This window comes from Myxine glutinosa, chromosome 5 (assembly GCF_964187855.1).
Source record: "Myxine glutinosa chromosome 5, kmMyxGlut1.1, whole genome shotgun sequence".
NCBI classification, from domain to species: Eukaryota; Metazoa; Chordata; class Myxini; order Myxiniformes; family Myxinidae; genus Myxine; species Myxine glutinosa.
Window position 1 is genome coordinate 51825445 of NC_136265.1, and position 14235 is coordinate 51839679.

The 14235-nt window shown below is 42.2% G+C and overlaps 1 protein-coding gene across 1 annotated transcript in view; it reads right to left on the bottom strand.

Annotated features, from left to right (window-relative positions):
- Positions 1-4111: 4111 nt before the first annotated feature.
- The window catches only part of LOC137428618 (uncharacterized), a 63919-nt gene continuing 53795 nt past the window's right edge, over positions 4112-14235 (bottom strand). Inside the window, exons 9-11 of the mRNA XM_078777292.1 lie at positions 14012-14074; positions 13650-13703; positions 4112-8907 (exon numbers count right to left, since the gene is read on the bottom strand). Of these exons, the coding sequence (XP_078633418.1) occupies positions 6992-8907; positions 13650-13703; positions 14012-14074 (2033 nt within the window). The 3' untranslated portion in view covers positions 4112-6991. The remainder of the gene's footprint in view (positions 8908-13649; positions 13704-14011; positions 14075-14235) is intronic.

The following is a 14235-nucleotide window of genomic DNA, read 5'->3' on the forward strand; positions in this document are numbered from 1 at the left end:
AATTTGAAGAAGATTTGCATACTTCATCATTGAATTCAACCACCAATACTTTTTTTTAAGTACACATGTGCCAAAAGGTCAACATTGGCTAAAGGTCAAAAACTTATTTTAGGGATTCCGTAAGTACTCAAGCTTTTGGGTCTCACTATCTGTCATGATCTTTCCTGGGAAAACCATATTTCCAAGCTGGCCTCCAAAGCCAGTCGCAGACTGGGCATCCCCCGTCGTGCAAAGTCCTTCCTGGGCACTTCTGAGCTCCTCATCACATACAAAGCTTTCATCCACAGCTCAATGGAATACTGCTCTCCCCTCTGGGCTGGTGCTCCTGCCTCACAGCTAGCTCGGCTTCACGCGGTTGAAACCAAAGCATTCAGAATCATTGGAATCTCCCACGATGAAGCTGATTCTGAAGGCCTTTCGCTCTCTCACCACAGGCAGGTAGGTGGTCTTTCTGTCTTCCACTGACTCCTCTCCGGCCTTGCTCCCCCTGCTCTGTCTGTACTCTGTCCCACAAATATTCCTGCAGGACACACAAGATCTGAGAGCAACCATCTTCTGGTGAAACTGTCAAAATCAAGACTCTCTGCTTACCTTCACTCCTCTTTTCTCCCACCTCTGGAAAAAACTTCCATGAGGACAAAGACTCTCTTCAATCCCTCTCCTCCCCCCAGGTCTTTAATAAAAGAGCTGTTCACCGCCATCTCTTATCTTCCCCCCATCCAAAACCTTGATCTTTTCTACCCCCGTTAAAACACCCCAAATCCGACTCTTTAAATACCCAACTTCTTTCCTGAAATTCCTAGAAGTGTTTATTTGTTTTATACCGTGTACCCCTCCCTCCTTCCACAGTTCTACCGATGTCCCTGTTCTCTTCTGTTGTTGTGCTTGTGTGCTTCCCTCTCTCTCCCCTTCCCTTTATCATATGTTTTATGTGTCTGTACATGTTTTCATCTTCAATGTGTTAGTTCTTACACAAGTCTCGATCTGTATCCAAAAAAAATAAAATAATAATATTAAGTAATAATAATTAAAAACTATCGTGTCATGCACGACATATTTCTTGTTTGTTTATCACTCACCGACACGTCACAATTTGAAACCGATCGTCATTCATCAATTTTCATCCGATTAACTTGAGCCTGGTGTTGGCTTAGCGGTTAGGGTGCCGGCTTGGGATCCTAGGATCCTGGGTTCGAATCCCGATCGATTGCTGAATTAACGCCAGGGGGTTTGAATCAGCCTGTCATCCTTCCAATTAACGCCAGGGGGGTTGAATCAGCCTGTCATCCTTCCAAGGTCGGCAAATTGAGTACCAGCTTGCTGGGATGAATGATCCCGGTGTGTACCCCGGCTTAGAATAGGTACACCGTATCCCTGTGCATAGTAAGAGGCGACCAAGGGTTGGTGTCAGGAAGGGCATCCGGCCATAAAAAACATTGCCTCAAACATCGAACCATGATTGCCATGGGGCCCGCCAGGCTAACCCCCGCTCCAGCAGGGAAAATGGCCTTAAAACAATCATTCATATATTTTTTTTAACTTGAAAATTTAAAGAGAAATTGCATAGTGCCTCAGATATTGGGAAACCCACTGTTTTTCAGGTCAAAAGGTCAAACTTCTAAAATCATCAATTTTCATCCGATTAACTCGACAATTAAAGAGCAATTGCATAGCGCATCACTGAATTGGGAAAGCAACTATTTGAGGTCAAAGGTCAAACTTCTAAAATCATTCATTTTCATCTGAAAATAATCAATTTTCATCCAATTGACCTAAGCATTTGATCTTCATTTTTAAGAAATGGGAAAGTTGATGTATCCATGGCAGCTTTTTTGGGCCAGGGGAGGGTGGGGATGGGTTTGCATGTATTTCTTTGCTTACTTTTTTGGTTGTGGGGTACTTTCTTGTTTAATTACTATCGTAATTTTAAATGCAATATTATTATTGTGTATTCTGATTTTTTAAACAATCAATCTTTCGGTTTTTTGATTTATTATGGATTTCAGGTGCAAATTAAGCACGCTGCCATGAGCTATTATTGGATTTATTCTCTCCTGGAGTCTGTAAGACTGGTTCAACATGATTGGAATCTCCCACGATGAGGCCAAAGCAAAAGGCCTGTTGCTATCACATCACATACAGGTTGGTGGTCTCAGTCATCAAATAATTTTATGATACTAGTCGAAGTACCCGGCGTTGTTCTAATCCTGTTGGCATTTTGAAGAAATCAATTTGTTTGTTTTTTTATATTCCCCTACTTACACACAATAAGGAAAATTTATATTTAGCTAGAAGGAGTATCCGGCGTTGCCGGGGTGGGGGTGGGAGGCGGGGGGTGGAGGAAGCAGGAGAGGGAGGGGTGAGGAAGGGAGTGGGGGGAGTGGAAGGGAGAGGAGAGGGGGATGTGAGGGGAAAGATATTACATATACATCTTTTGGGGGGGTCCAAAACTGAAATTAATATTTCTACTGAAGATATTCATGGTGAAATATCAACCACACCACCTTTCCCACATTATTTGTATTAGTACTTTTATTTGTGTTCAAAAAGGAATGTTACCTCCTCCTCCCCCCCCCCCCCCTCCCCAGACAAGTTGATACACCTCCTCAATGTAACACCGAAACTTCAATGTCACACAAAAAATTTGAGCAAATTTTAAGGAGGTTTGCCCCTCCGTGAATATGCTGTTCATCACGTTTCTGAGTTAAGTATGATGACGTTCAGGAAGGAGAAGAAGCCTTACCACCAACTTCGACCGCTTCTGGAATTGTTTTATTATTTGTGTTCAAATGTCTGGTGATTGTTTTGTATTTATTTATGCGAATGTGTACTTGTATATAACTGTCATTAATCAAAAAGGTTTAGGCACTATAGAGCGATTTTTTTTTTTAATCCAAAGAAACGAAGTTTTTATTTTTTCAAAAAATATATTTATTTATTTTTGCCTAAAACACTCCCAGGCACTCACTGATGAACCTCTGAAAGTTTGACGGAGATCCGTTCAGCCATCTCAGAAAAATGGCGACACAGACACACACACACACACACACACACACACCAACGGCTCTCATATAGTAGAATATATTACACACACACACACACACACACACAAACATCGGGGATAATTTAATGTTACCTTTCATATAGCTACAAAGGCTCAGGCACTATAAAGTGATTTTTAAAATATCCCCAAAAAACGAACTTTTTTATTTAGAATTTTTTAATTTTTTTTTTTTTGCAGAAACACTCCCTGGTACTCACTGATGAACCTCTGAAAGTTCGATGAATATCCGTTCAGCCATCACTGAGAAAAATGGTGACACACACAGACCTTAATTTTTAAGGAATGGACAAGTTGATGTATTCATGACAACCTTTTTTGAGAGTTTTCATGACAACCATGACAACCTTTTGAGATTCATGACAACCTAAAATCTCAGATTAAAGATCAGTGTTACCTAAAATCATAAATTTTTATCCAATTGACCTGAAATTTAAATTTACCATTTGAGTTTTGTCATCAAATTTTCAACAAAGCTTTATTATGAGAATATGGAGAAGGCAAATTAACAAATTGGGTCAAAAGGTCAAAGTCACATACAATATTATTGTCAATTTTCATCTGATTGACCTGAAATTTAAATAATTTGCATACTGGGTCACTGAATTGGTTCACCAATCAAAAGCTACAAGCAGATTGTTTTTGTAGATTAAAAGGTCAAAAGGTCAAGGAAGCATAAAATCATCAATTTTCATTTTGGATTGTTTAAAATAAAAAAAAATCGTTATTTTGAGCATACGGAAGAAGAAGAAGACGTTTGAATCCACCAAACGGACGCCGACGGGCTTTGCATTTTCAGATGCTTTCTAGTTATATTTTTAATGGCAACGAAATATATTTCAAGGAATGTAATTGCAATAAAAGAAACACCATGAGATACAAATTATTTGACTCGACATTCAAATTAAACCCTCAATGTCAAGCAAACTACATTCACAGTCAGAACACATCATTTAAAGATTCTAAAATAAACAATATGATGCGAAAATTAAAAAATTAACAATAAGATCCAACACAACATGACCTACCCTGAGTAAGAAGAACCGTTGCTTCACACTTGTATTATTTTAATTCAGAATGCCTGATGTTTCAGGAAATGAAGACACGGGGGTACAGGTAGGATAAGCTTATTGGAGGAAGGATGATGATAAATATCTCATTATATTTCATAATTGCAAGCAATATCTGCCTTTGATCAGCTATTATCCAAGCACTGTTTACATAACACCTTCAGGACCTGGGGCAATGGGTGGGCTGCCAGGGTTACCTTTGTAATGACTAAGACAGAGTGAGAAGCACTCTGAACAGCATCTTGATACACCTCCTCAGACAACAAGAAGGGTTTAACAGAGAAATCAACCAACATCAAACTAGAATATTTGGAGGAGAGGAAATCAAAATGGCAGAATACGAACGTGTGCGGTATCATCTTTAAGATAAGTCTCACAGGCAGGTTGTGAATGTGCTGTGATGTGACGATCCCATAGAGTATCAGCTACTTCCTTTCTTGCAAAGGGAATGTTTATTGTGTCAGAAAATATGAGACAAAAAGGAATCGAGTTTGTGCTGTTTTTGAGGCAGGTGTCACTTGTTCAGCCTTTTGATTTTGTACAGAGCTCCTCGCTTCAGAAGGTGGAATCAAAAAAAGTCTTCAGCACATCTTCGGTATGTTTCGTACGGCTGGAAGATACCTCCCTTATTCAGACCCGAAAAATGGTGAGCTTCACCGTTTAGTACGGCTGGAAGAGCAAGACAAAGCCAAGTGAAACCCGAGGGAAAAGCTGCTATGGTTCTGAAGTGCAAATTGAAGTCATATGACCTGGAGGTAGGGGGTGAAAGACCAAAGTCCTCGGGTAACAATACTTTGATGAGCAATGCCATCCCTTTTTTTAATATGGGTAGTCGGGTCGCAGTGCTTTCCTTTCTACGTTCACGCTTAATGGGACGGTCAAGTTGTACATCAGCACTACATCTCGTTTTTCAGCAATCGCTTTTGGTTTGTGCTTCCATGATTTTTCTGAGACTGTGATATTAAAGGTTTTACAAATGTACCGGCAGATTACCCCACCGACATTGTTGCACCTTTGTGTGTATCGTTGTTCTGACATGAGGTTTTCTTTACATCCTGAGAGAAGGTGATGGTGCTTTATATTTCTTCCTTGCAGAACCTAAAGTGTGTTTCCCTAAAGAATGCCTTTTTTTCCCGACTGGATGCACACCTCAGATTTTCATATATTTTTAATCGATTTTCCGCCAGCTGTTACGGATTCGTCACTTCCATTGTTGTGGTTTTCATCCACTTGAAATATTTCTGATTCTATGTACTATTATTGTCTTCAAAAGGTTTATTGATTATGAACTGTTTCAAAAGGTAAAAATAATTAATGTTTTAAATTAAACCGGAACCAGACGACGAAGACGAAGAGGAAGAAGAAGGCGAGGGCATGGCGAGTGAGGCCGGACAAGAAGCGAGTAGCTTCCAGCTCCGTAGCGAGCGTTGTCGAATGAAAGTCGCGAGTGAACTTTGAATTTCCTTGGAAGGAGTTCCTGCGATAGGTGTTATCGCTGGGGAATTGAAAAACCTGCGTGGTCAGGTTTGGGCGTTGCGATTCCGAAGAATTATCGCCGGGCCGTGTCGGCTCAAGTAAGAGCCGTCGGCCATTTTGACCCTCGCGCTTTGTTCATCAAAAGGTCTTGGCTACGCGTCAGTTTTTTCACCATCCTGTCGTCTGTCGGGGATGTGTGTGCGCAACGCTGAGTTTGAAGTTTAAGTGGCGGTTCGCCGACTGAACCGGGAACGTTCGTATCTGGAGGGCGCCTTTGGGATTTCCCATTCCGCCGCGAGTTTGCCTATGGTTTTGGACCACGTGACTTTTTGCGTCGCTTTGACCACCTATGCCTGAGAGCGGCTTCGGCGGTGCGACTGCCCTTGCCATCCGCATGGGATTCTGGTCTCGATTGGACATTGTTCTAGCGATCGCTGGAGCGAGTCAACTTCGTCTTGAGGACGGGAATATAGAGACATTGGGGAGGGTTTTTCCACTCACTGGGAACACCGTGAGTTTTCCTATGCTAGTTGATGGTACCATCATAAGATGTATTGAGTGTACTATTGATTGCTATTTGTTGTACCGTTATTCTTGTGTGATTTTTAATACAATATTTGTTTGTTGATAATCATTGGTGTGGTTTCACTATTGATTTCTGACACAGAATAACATATTTTTCTGCCGTGTCTCCTCTCGGGGCTCGGAGGTACATCGTGACCAGGGGGTCGGGGAGGAACACGTAACACCAGCAGCTTTCACAAGATTCAAATGCGTTCAAAACGACCTCAACAAATTGCAAAAGAGGTCAGTATCACCTTTCATTCCTTCCGAGCCCTCGTTGATTATATCCATTAAATGGTCACGGGAACACTGTTCGTTCTCCGAAAAATCCAACAAGCGGTCTTCAACTCGCTCTTTCATAATGGCTCCAAGGTTCTCCGCTGGATTGAGGTCTGGCGAATTTCCAGGCCATCGCCCAAAGCCAACGCTGTGAAAATAATGCAAAATAAAGCCAACGCTGTGCAGCCTTAACGGGCCTGAGAGTGTCTGCAAAAAACTTCGTGCAATTCCAAATGCGACACAGGTAATCCTTTGAGCGACAAACGGGTAATCCTTTTGAGTTTTTCGGCCATATCTTTAAAAAATGAGAAAAAATTGAGATTTTTTGGAGACTTTTCACCTCGCAGCGCACGTGTTGTTGAGACTTGCTACAATTAATTATAATCACTTGTACGTTCACATTGCGGTATGTGTGAGTGCGCGATTCATTTCGGGGAAAAAACGCATTCTTTAGGGAAACACCCTTTACAATTGTCTAGTTGACTCAATCCTGCCTTCCGCTTAAGACCATTGGTATAACGTCAGTTGTCTTGGACATTTATTATGACTCGTTCTCCATCCCAGTTAAGTTTTGTCCTGCATGTATTTTTTTATGTCGAGATAAATTTGATGAACGAGCAAAACCCTTGTTGCATTCAGAACATATGTAGGGCTTCTCTCCTGCATGCATATTTTCATGATAACGTAAAGACGACGAGTACGCAAATACCGCGCTGCACACCGAGCACTTATAGGATTTCTCTCCCGTGTGGATTCTGTGATGGTGACGCAAACTTGATGATTGATTAAATGCCTTCCCACATTGTGAACAATTGTAAGGTTTCTCTCCCGTGTGGATTCTGTAATGTCGATGAAAATTTGATGACTGATTAAATGACTTCCCACATTGTGAACATTTGTAAGGTTTCTCTCCTGTGTGGATTCTTTGATGGATTTTCAATGACGTTATATTGGTAAAATCCTTGAGGCACACAGAACACTTGTAAGGTTTCTCTCCCGTGTGGGTTCTGTAATGTTGATGTAAAGTTGCTACGTGATTAAATGATTTCCCACATTGTGAACACCTGTAGGGTTTCTCTCCCGTGTGGATCCTTTGATGCACTTTCAAATCCTTGGCATTGGTGAACTTCTTATTGCAAACAGAACATTCAAAAGGCTTCTCTCCCGTGTGTATTTTTTTATGTTCTTTTAAATATGAAGAACATGCAAACGCCTTGCTGCACACAGGACAATTGTAAGGTTTCTCTCCCGTGTGGACTCGGTGATGGTGACGTAAAGTTGATGACTGATTAAATGATTTCCCGCATTGTGAGCACTCGTAGGGTTTCTCTCCTGTGTGGATTCTTTGATGTATTTTCAATGGCGTGCTATTAGTAAATTCCTTGCAGCAAACAAGACACTTGTAAGGTTTTTCTCCCGTGTGGATTCTTTGATGTCGACGTAAAGTGGATGACTGCATAAATGCCTTGTTGCAGTGTGAACATTTGAATGGCTTCTCTTCTGTGTGTATTTTTTTATGTATACGGAAATTTGAAGAACACGCAAATGCCTTTTTGCACACAGGGCACTTGTAAGGTTTTTCTCCCGTGTGGATCTTTTGGTGTCGATGCAGAGTTGATGACTGCATAAATGCCTTGGCGCATTGGGAACACTTGAATGGCTTCTCACCTGTGTGTATCTTTTTATGTATGTATAAATTTGAAGAACACGCAAATGCCTTGTTGCACACAGGACACTTGTAGGGTTTCTCTCCTGTGTGGATTCTGTAATGATCACGTAAACTTGCTGACTGATGAAATGCTTTGCCACATTGTGAACACTTGTGGGGTTTCTCCCGTTGGTTGCTAGCTCCATTTGCAGGGCATCCTGTGTGGATTCGGCGATGCACTTTCAAGTCCTTGATAGTGGTAAAATCCTTATTGCAAACAGAACACTTGTAGGGTTTCTCTCCTGTGTGGATTCTTTGATGTATTTTCAAATCCTTGTTCGTGATGAAATCCTTATTGCAACCAGAACACTTGAAAGACTTCTTTCCTGTATGTATTCTTTGATGTACATTTCGAGAGGAAGAATAGGCAAACGCCTTGTTGCACACACGACAATTATAAGGCTTTTCTCCTGTGTGTTTTACTTTATGATTATTCAAAGATGATAACTGAGAAAATTCCTTGCTGCATACGGTACACTTGTGTGGCATCTCATGTTTGCATAATGTTTGAGAACTCTTTCGAGATGCGAATGAGCTAAACGTTTTCTTGCAAACAGAACGCTTGTGCAGCTTCTCCTTCCTTTCAGTTTTCTTGAATGCTGCAATACAATTGTTGTTCTTGTTTCGTACACGGCTATATTTCTTGACTTCCTCACGAGAAGACTGTGCCATGTTCTGCGTGAAAGAAACTTGTGTGTCAAACAACTGGGAACTTGACTTGGAACAAGAAACCATTTTCATTTGTTTCTCTGCAAAGACAATTCAAAAAGATATCAATATATCATGATTGCTGTGAAACATACAGCAACAGAAAATGCATAATGTACTCTTATTTCGATTAAAATTGGTCGTATAGGCAGAAGCTGCATCGGAAGCATTCCATACATGGCAGAAATCAAAACTTTCCCAATGACTAACTTGCTCTTCTAGCGTTGGTTGTTATCTCCATATGCGGGTTTCAGAAGGTGGAATGGAGCCCTCCCAGGTCTCAAAGTATCCTTGTGTGTGTGTGTGTGTGTGTGTGTGTGTGTATACATGTGTGTGTGTGTGTGTGTGTATACATGTGTGTGTGTGCCCGTATATGCATGCATGTGTGCAAGTTGGTATTGTTGATTGCTATCTCCACACACGGGTGGGTTTCAGGAGATGGAACGGAGACCAATCAGGTCTCAAAGTATCCACCTCTGTTGTGTGTGTGTGTGTGTGCGTGTGCGTGTGCGTGTGTGTGTGTGTGTGTGTGTGTGACATAATATGTAAAATAAAATAAAACTAATCCCATCACCTATGGCTAATGCTCTGGGCATGAAAGATTAATAACATAATTTCCATTAAAAGCAACATCAACACAGGAGGAGGCAATTTAGATTCTGCCCAAAGCCTGTGCTATTATTCCAACTTATGGTTGATTGTCCGTGCTCTATCCTTTTTAAATGCTGAGCGCTGAGCAAGGAAGCAGTACGTTCAATTTCTAAAGTTTTTGGTATGACTCAGTCGAGGTTAGAACCCCAAATGTCCCAGACTAAGGAATGTTGCCTGACACATTCCCCACCATCAAGAGTCAGCCCAGTGAAGGGCTTGGAAGGAATGAGAAAGACTGACTCTTTAATCTTTATAATAAAACAGCAAACTAGAAAAATAGAATTTGAAGTCGATGGATATGCCTCTGCTCACGTCACCTGCCAACCCACTGTTATATGTGACCTAAATGAAAGGTCACATGAGAGACAGTGCAAGAGAGATAAAAGCGACAAGTATTCTGGAAGAGACATCAGATGCTTTTAAATTAAATTAGATTCAAATTAATTAGATTAATTAGATTGATTAATTAGATTCAAATTAGATTCAAATTAGTATCTTCAAAGGGACCTTTGACCTTGTGAACCAAAAATGTCATCAATTCATCTTTGCATCATAATATGCAATTCACCTTTGCATCCTCTCTATCTCTTTGCTGATGACTCTACTCTCTGTCGCTCCATTCCTCATCCCTCAGATCGGCAGTCTGCAGCCTCCTCACTCTCTGCAGACCTGGACAAAATCACAGACTGGGCAAACAAGTGGAACATGTCTTTCAATCCTGACAAATCTCACACTCTTACGATGTCTCTCCGAAAAGACCGACTGGACAACCCTCCCATCCACTTTTTGAATAATCCTCTCCAAGAAGTTCTGTCACTCAAGCTTTTGGGTCTCACTATCTGCCATGATCTTTCCTGGGAAAACCACATTTCAAATCTGGCCTCCAAAGCCAGTCGCCGACTGGGCATCCTCCGTCGTGCGAAGTCCTTCCTTGGCACACCTGAGCTCCTCACCACATACAAGGCTTTCATCCGCAGCTCAATGGAATACTGCTCTCCCCTCTGGGCTGGTGCTCCTGCCTCACACCTAGCTTCTCTTCACGCTGTTGAAACCAAAGCATTCAGAATCATTGGAATCTCCCACGATGAAGCCAACTCCAAGGGCCTCTCACTCACTCACCGCAGGCAGGTTGGTGGTCTTTCCGTCTTCTACCGACTCCTCTCTGGCCTTGCCCCCCCAGCTCTCTCTGGGCTCTGTCCCGCAAATATTCCGACAGGTCGCACAAGATCTGCCTGCAACCCTCTTATGGTTAAACTGCCAAAATCAAGACTCTCTGCTCACCTTCACTCCTCTTTTCTCCCGCCTCTGGAACAAACTCCCTCACTCTCTTCAATCCCACTCCACCCTCCAGGTCTTTAAAACAGCTGTTCACCACCATCTCTTATCTTCCCCCATCCAAAACCTTGATCTTTTTTATCCCTGCTAATTTCACCCCAATTTCACTTTTTTGAAATACCAACTTCTGGTATTTGCTCGAGTTTTGCAAAAATAAATAAAAACTACTACATCTGACCTTGAGCACCGGTACGCGACCGGAAGCGTTCACATTGTGAATAAAAACCGGATACGTGCCAAGGCTCGGGTCTATTGTTCTGAAGAAGCCTGCTGTGCAGCAGGTGAGACATCACCTGAGACTGGGTCTGCTCTTGCTTACTTGCTGAAATTTGCGGAGTAAATTTGGTTTTACCTTCTGGTTGGAAGCGCCTTTCTTTCTTTAAAATAATAACAACTAGATCTGCCACTTTATAACTGCTGGCAGTGATGACCGGTTTCCTCCGACTTCCCGCTTTCAGACAACCCAACCCCGGATGTGTGTGTGTGTGTGTGTGTGTGTGTGTGTGTGTGTGTGTGTGTGTGTGTGTGTGTGTGTATGGGGACGTGTGTGTGTGGATGTGTGTGTGTGTATGTGTATGTGTATGTGTATTTGTCTGTGTATGGGGAAGTGTGTGTGTGTCTGTGTGTGTGTGTGTGTGTGTGTGTATGTGTGTGTATGCGGATGTGTGTGTATGTGTATGGGGATGGGTGTGTGTGTGTATGGGGATGGGTGTGTGTGTGTATGGGGATGTGTGTGTGTGTGTGTGTGTGTGTGTGTGTGTGTGTGTGTGTGTGTGTGTGTGTGTATGTATGTATGTGTGTATGTATGTGTGTATGTATATTTGTATTTATGTATGTATATATATTATGGCTGTGATGAGTGTTTTGAATCATTAAATATGAACTTGTAATGGACAAGGTAAAGGAAGAAGAAAATTTGCATCATATTTTGTCACAGCAACCATAACATGGAGCCAACACCTCAAAGCAGGTAAGGATGTGATCATCACTCGCAAAACAGACTCTGTGGTAATCATTATCTCAGTCAATAATGAAAGGGTGTTTGTGCATTACACTTTGTTGATTTAGATGAAGACTTCATTGGATTTATGTCCTGAAAAAGTTTCTGGCTGTTAACAAATAAACTGAACATCAAGAGAAACTTATCACTTTCATTTTTTGAAATGTGCAACTTTACAAACACGTTTCTTCAATTGTAATGGCTGATTACGTAACGGTAACTTCACTTCAATCACCTGGTTGATCAACAATGGCATGCTTGAGTGGTTCTGTATAGGGATCTTTCCCTTTAAATAAAGACCCTCATAATGAAATCCTTCAGTTCTCGTGGCTAGACATTTATTTACTGCTGTCTATAGTCACTCCAGAGGCTTCTGACAGGGAAAACAACAAGAAAATTCAGATGCCACACCTGACATCTGAACAACATTTAAGAGCAATTGGGATGCTTGAGGCTGTTGTAAGCCAGTGAACAATTGCCCAACATCTTGGTTGCTCACAGCCTGCAATTTCCAACCTGGCCAGGCATTACGGTGAAACTAGAACTCTGAATGATGGTCCACGAAGAGGAAGACCACGGATAACCACCCCAAACCAAGACCGCTGGATTGTGCTGCAGCATCTTCGTGATCGTTTCCGCCCTGCGATGCAAACAGCTGCAGTGACAAAAGGTCGCCACAACAATCGCATCAGTGTCTCTACTGTGCAGAGGTGCTTGAGAAGTCAGGGCCTGGTGGCAAGACGTCCTTGCAGAGGTCCAGTGTTGAATGCAGTGCATCGGTGGAACAGACAAAGATGGTGCCTGCAGCATCGCCGCTGGACACAGCCACAGTGGAGTGCAGTCTTGTTCAGCGATGAGTCCAGATTTTACCTCCATGCTGCTGATGGGCGTCAACAGGTATGGCGCAGAGTTGGGGAAAGGTATGCATCATGCTGTATTCGCCAGATCAATCGTTGGGGACCCAGTGTGATGGTATGGGCCGGCATTTCCACCCGTTTCAGGACACCTCTGGTCGTCATCGAAGGCAATCTCACTAGTCAGCGTTATGTCAATGAAGTTTTGAGACCTTATCTGCTGCCATTTCTCCAGGCTCATCCTGACATCGCAGTTTTCCAGCAGGACGACGCTCAACCCCATGCTGCTCGCCTGACCACCAACTTCCTCCAGGAATAGGGTGTTGAAGTGATGCCTTGGATGCCTTATTCCCCTGACTTCAATCCCATTGAGCATTTATGGGATGAGCTTGATCAACGTCTTGCATCAAGGAGACCAACGGCTGTCAATCGGCAAATGCTCATTCTTGGCTTGCAGGATGAGTGGGACAGACTTCCCCAGGACCGCATCAGACGTCTGGTACAGAGCATGCATCGGAGGTGAACAGCCTGCATCACAGCTCAGGGAGGACACACACGATATTGAGGACTGCTGTCATTCTGTCTTTGACTGTTAGGAGTGTTGTGTCCATTCCTGTGTCATTTTGTTTTGACTGTATTCAGGTGCGTGCCTTTGTGTTGCAGTGCTGTGACTGTTGTTGCACCACCCCTTGTGATGTTCATGCTTTTTGTTTTTTGTGATTGAGGCAACCTCTTGTTTATTGACATGTGTTCAGTAAAGATAGCTGAACTTTACCTCTGTGTTCAAATATTTTCCATTTTTGGTGGAGGATTTCAATGAGTGTCCTTCTAAAGATTTGATAAGTTTATTTTGACGTTGAGGCCATTTCCCAAAAGAAAAAATATATATATAAAAAAATGAGCACATCACACCACAAGTGTGCCAGCACACCCGAACACTTACCTCTCAGGTGACAATGCACGAGTTCAGGATCAACCATCAGCTTCCCATCAATATCTGTAACAACAAAGTCATACATCCGTTTGTATCTTGATGTTGTCTCCATTAATGGGATTGCAAGTTGGTAACTGGCTGATTCTGTCATAAACGTGAATGCGTGAACGTTTCCCATAAATACCTCGACAAATATTGTGACGTTTCAATGCGTTGAACGAATTTGGTTTTTTAACGAGCTGGGTATTTGTGTTGTTTCATGGCCTTAAGGCAAGTCCAACAACAAATCGAGAGAGAGAACAAACTCCCATACAATGTACACTCAATGATGTCTGTCAATGGGAGAAGCGGATTGTTGTTGAGGTTCAGACCTTTGTCTTGAAAGGACGATTCATCTCCGAACTCAGATTTCACCTTCACTTTCACAATAAAATCTGAAACAAAAATATTTCATTAAAACTAAACAATGGTATGAATGAATCAAAAGGCTTTTTCATAATCTCAATAAAACCCTACAGAGGAACCCAAAACGCTCAGACAACTTCTAATCGAATCTAAGCTAACCTAATCCTTGATACCCTACAAAATAGATATG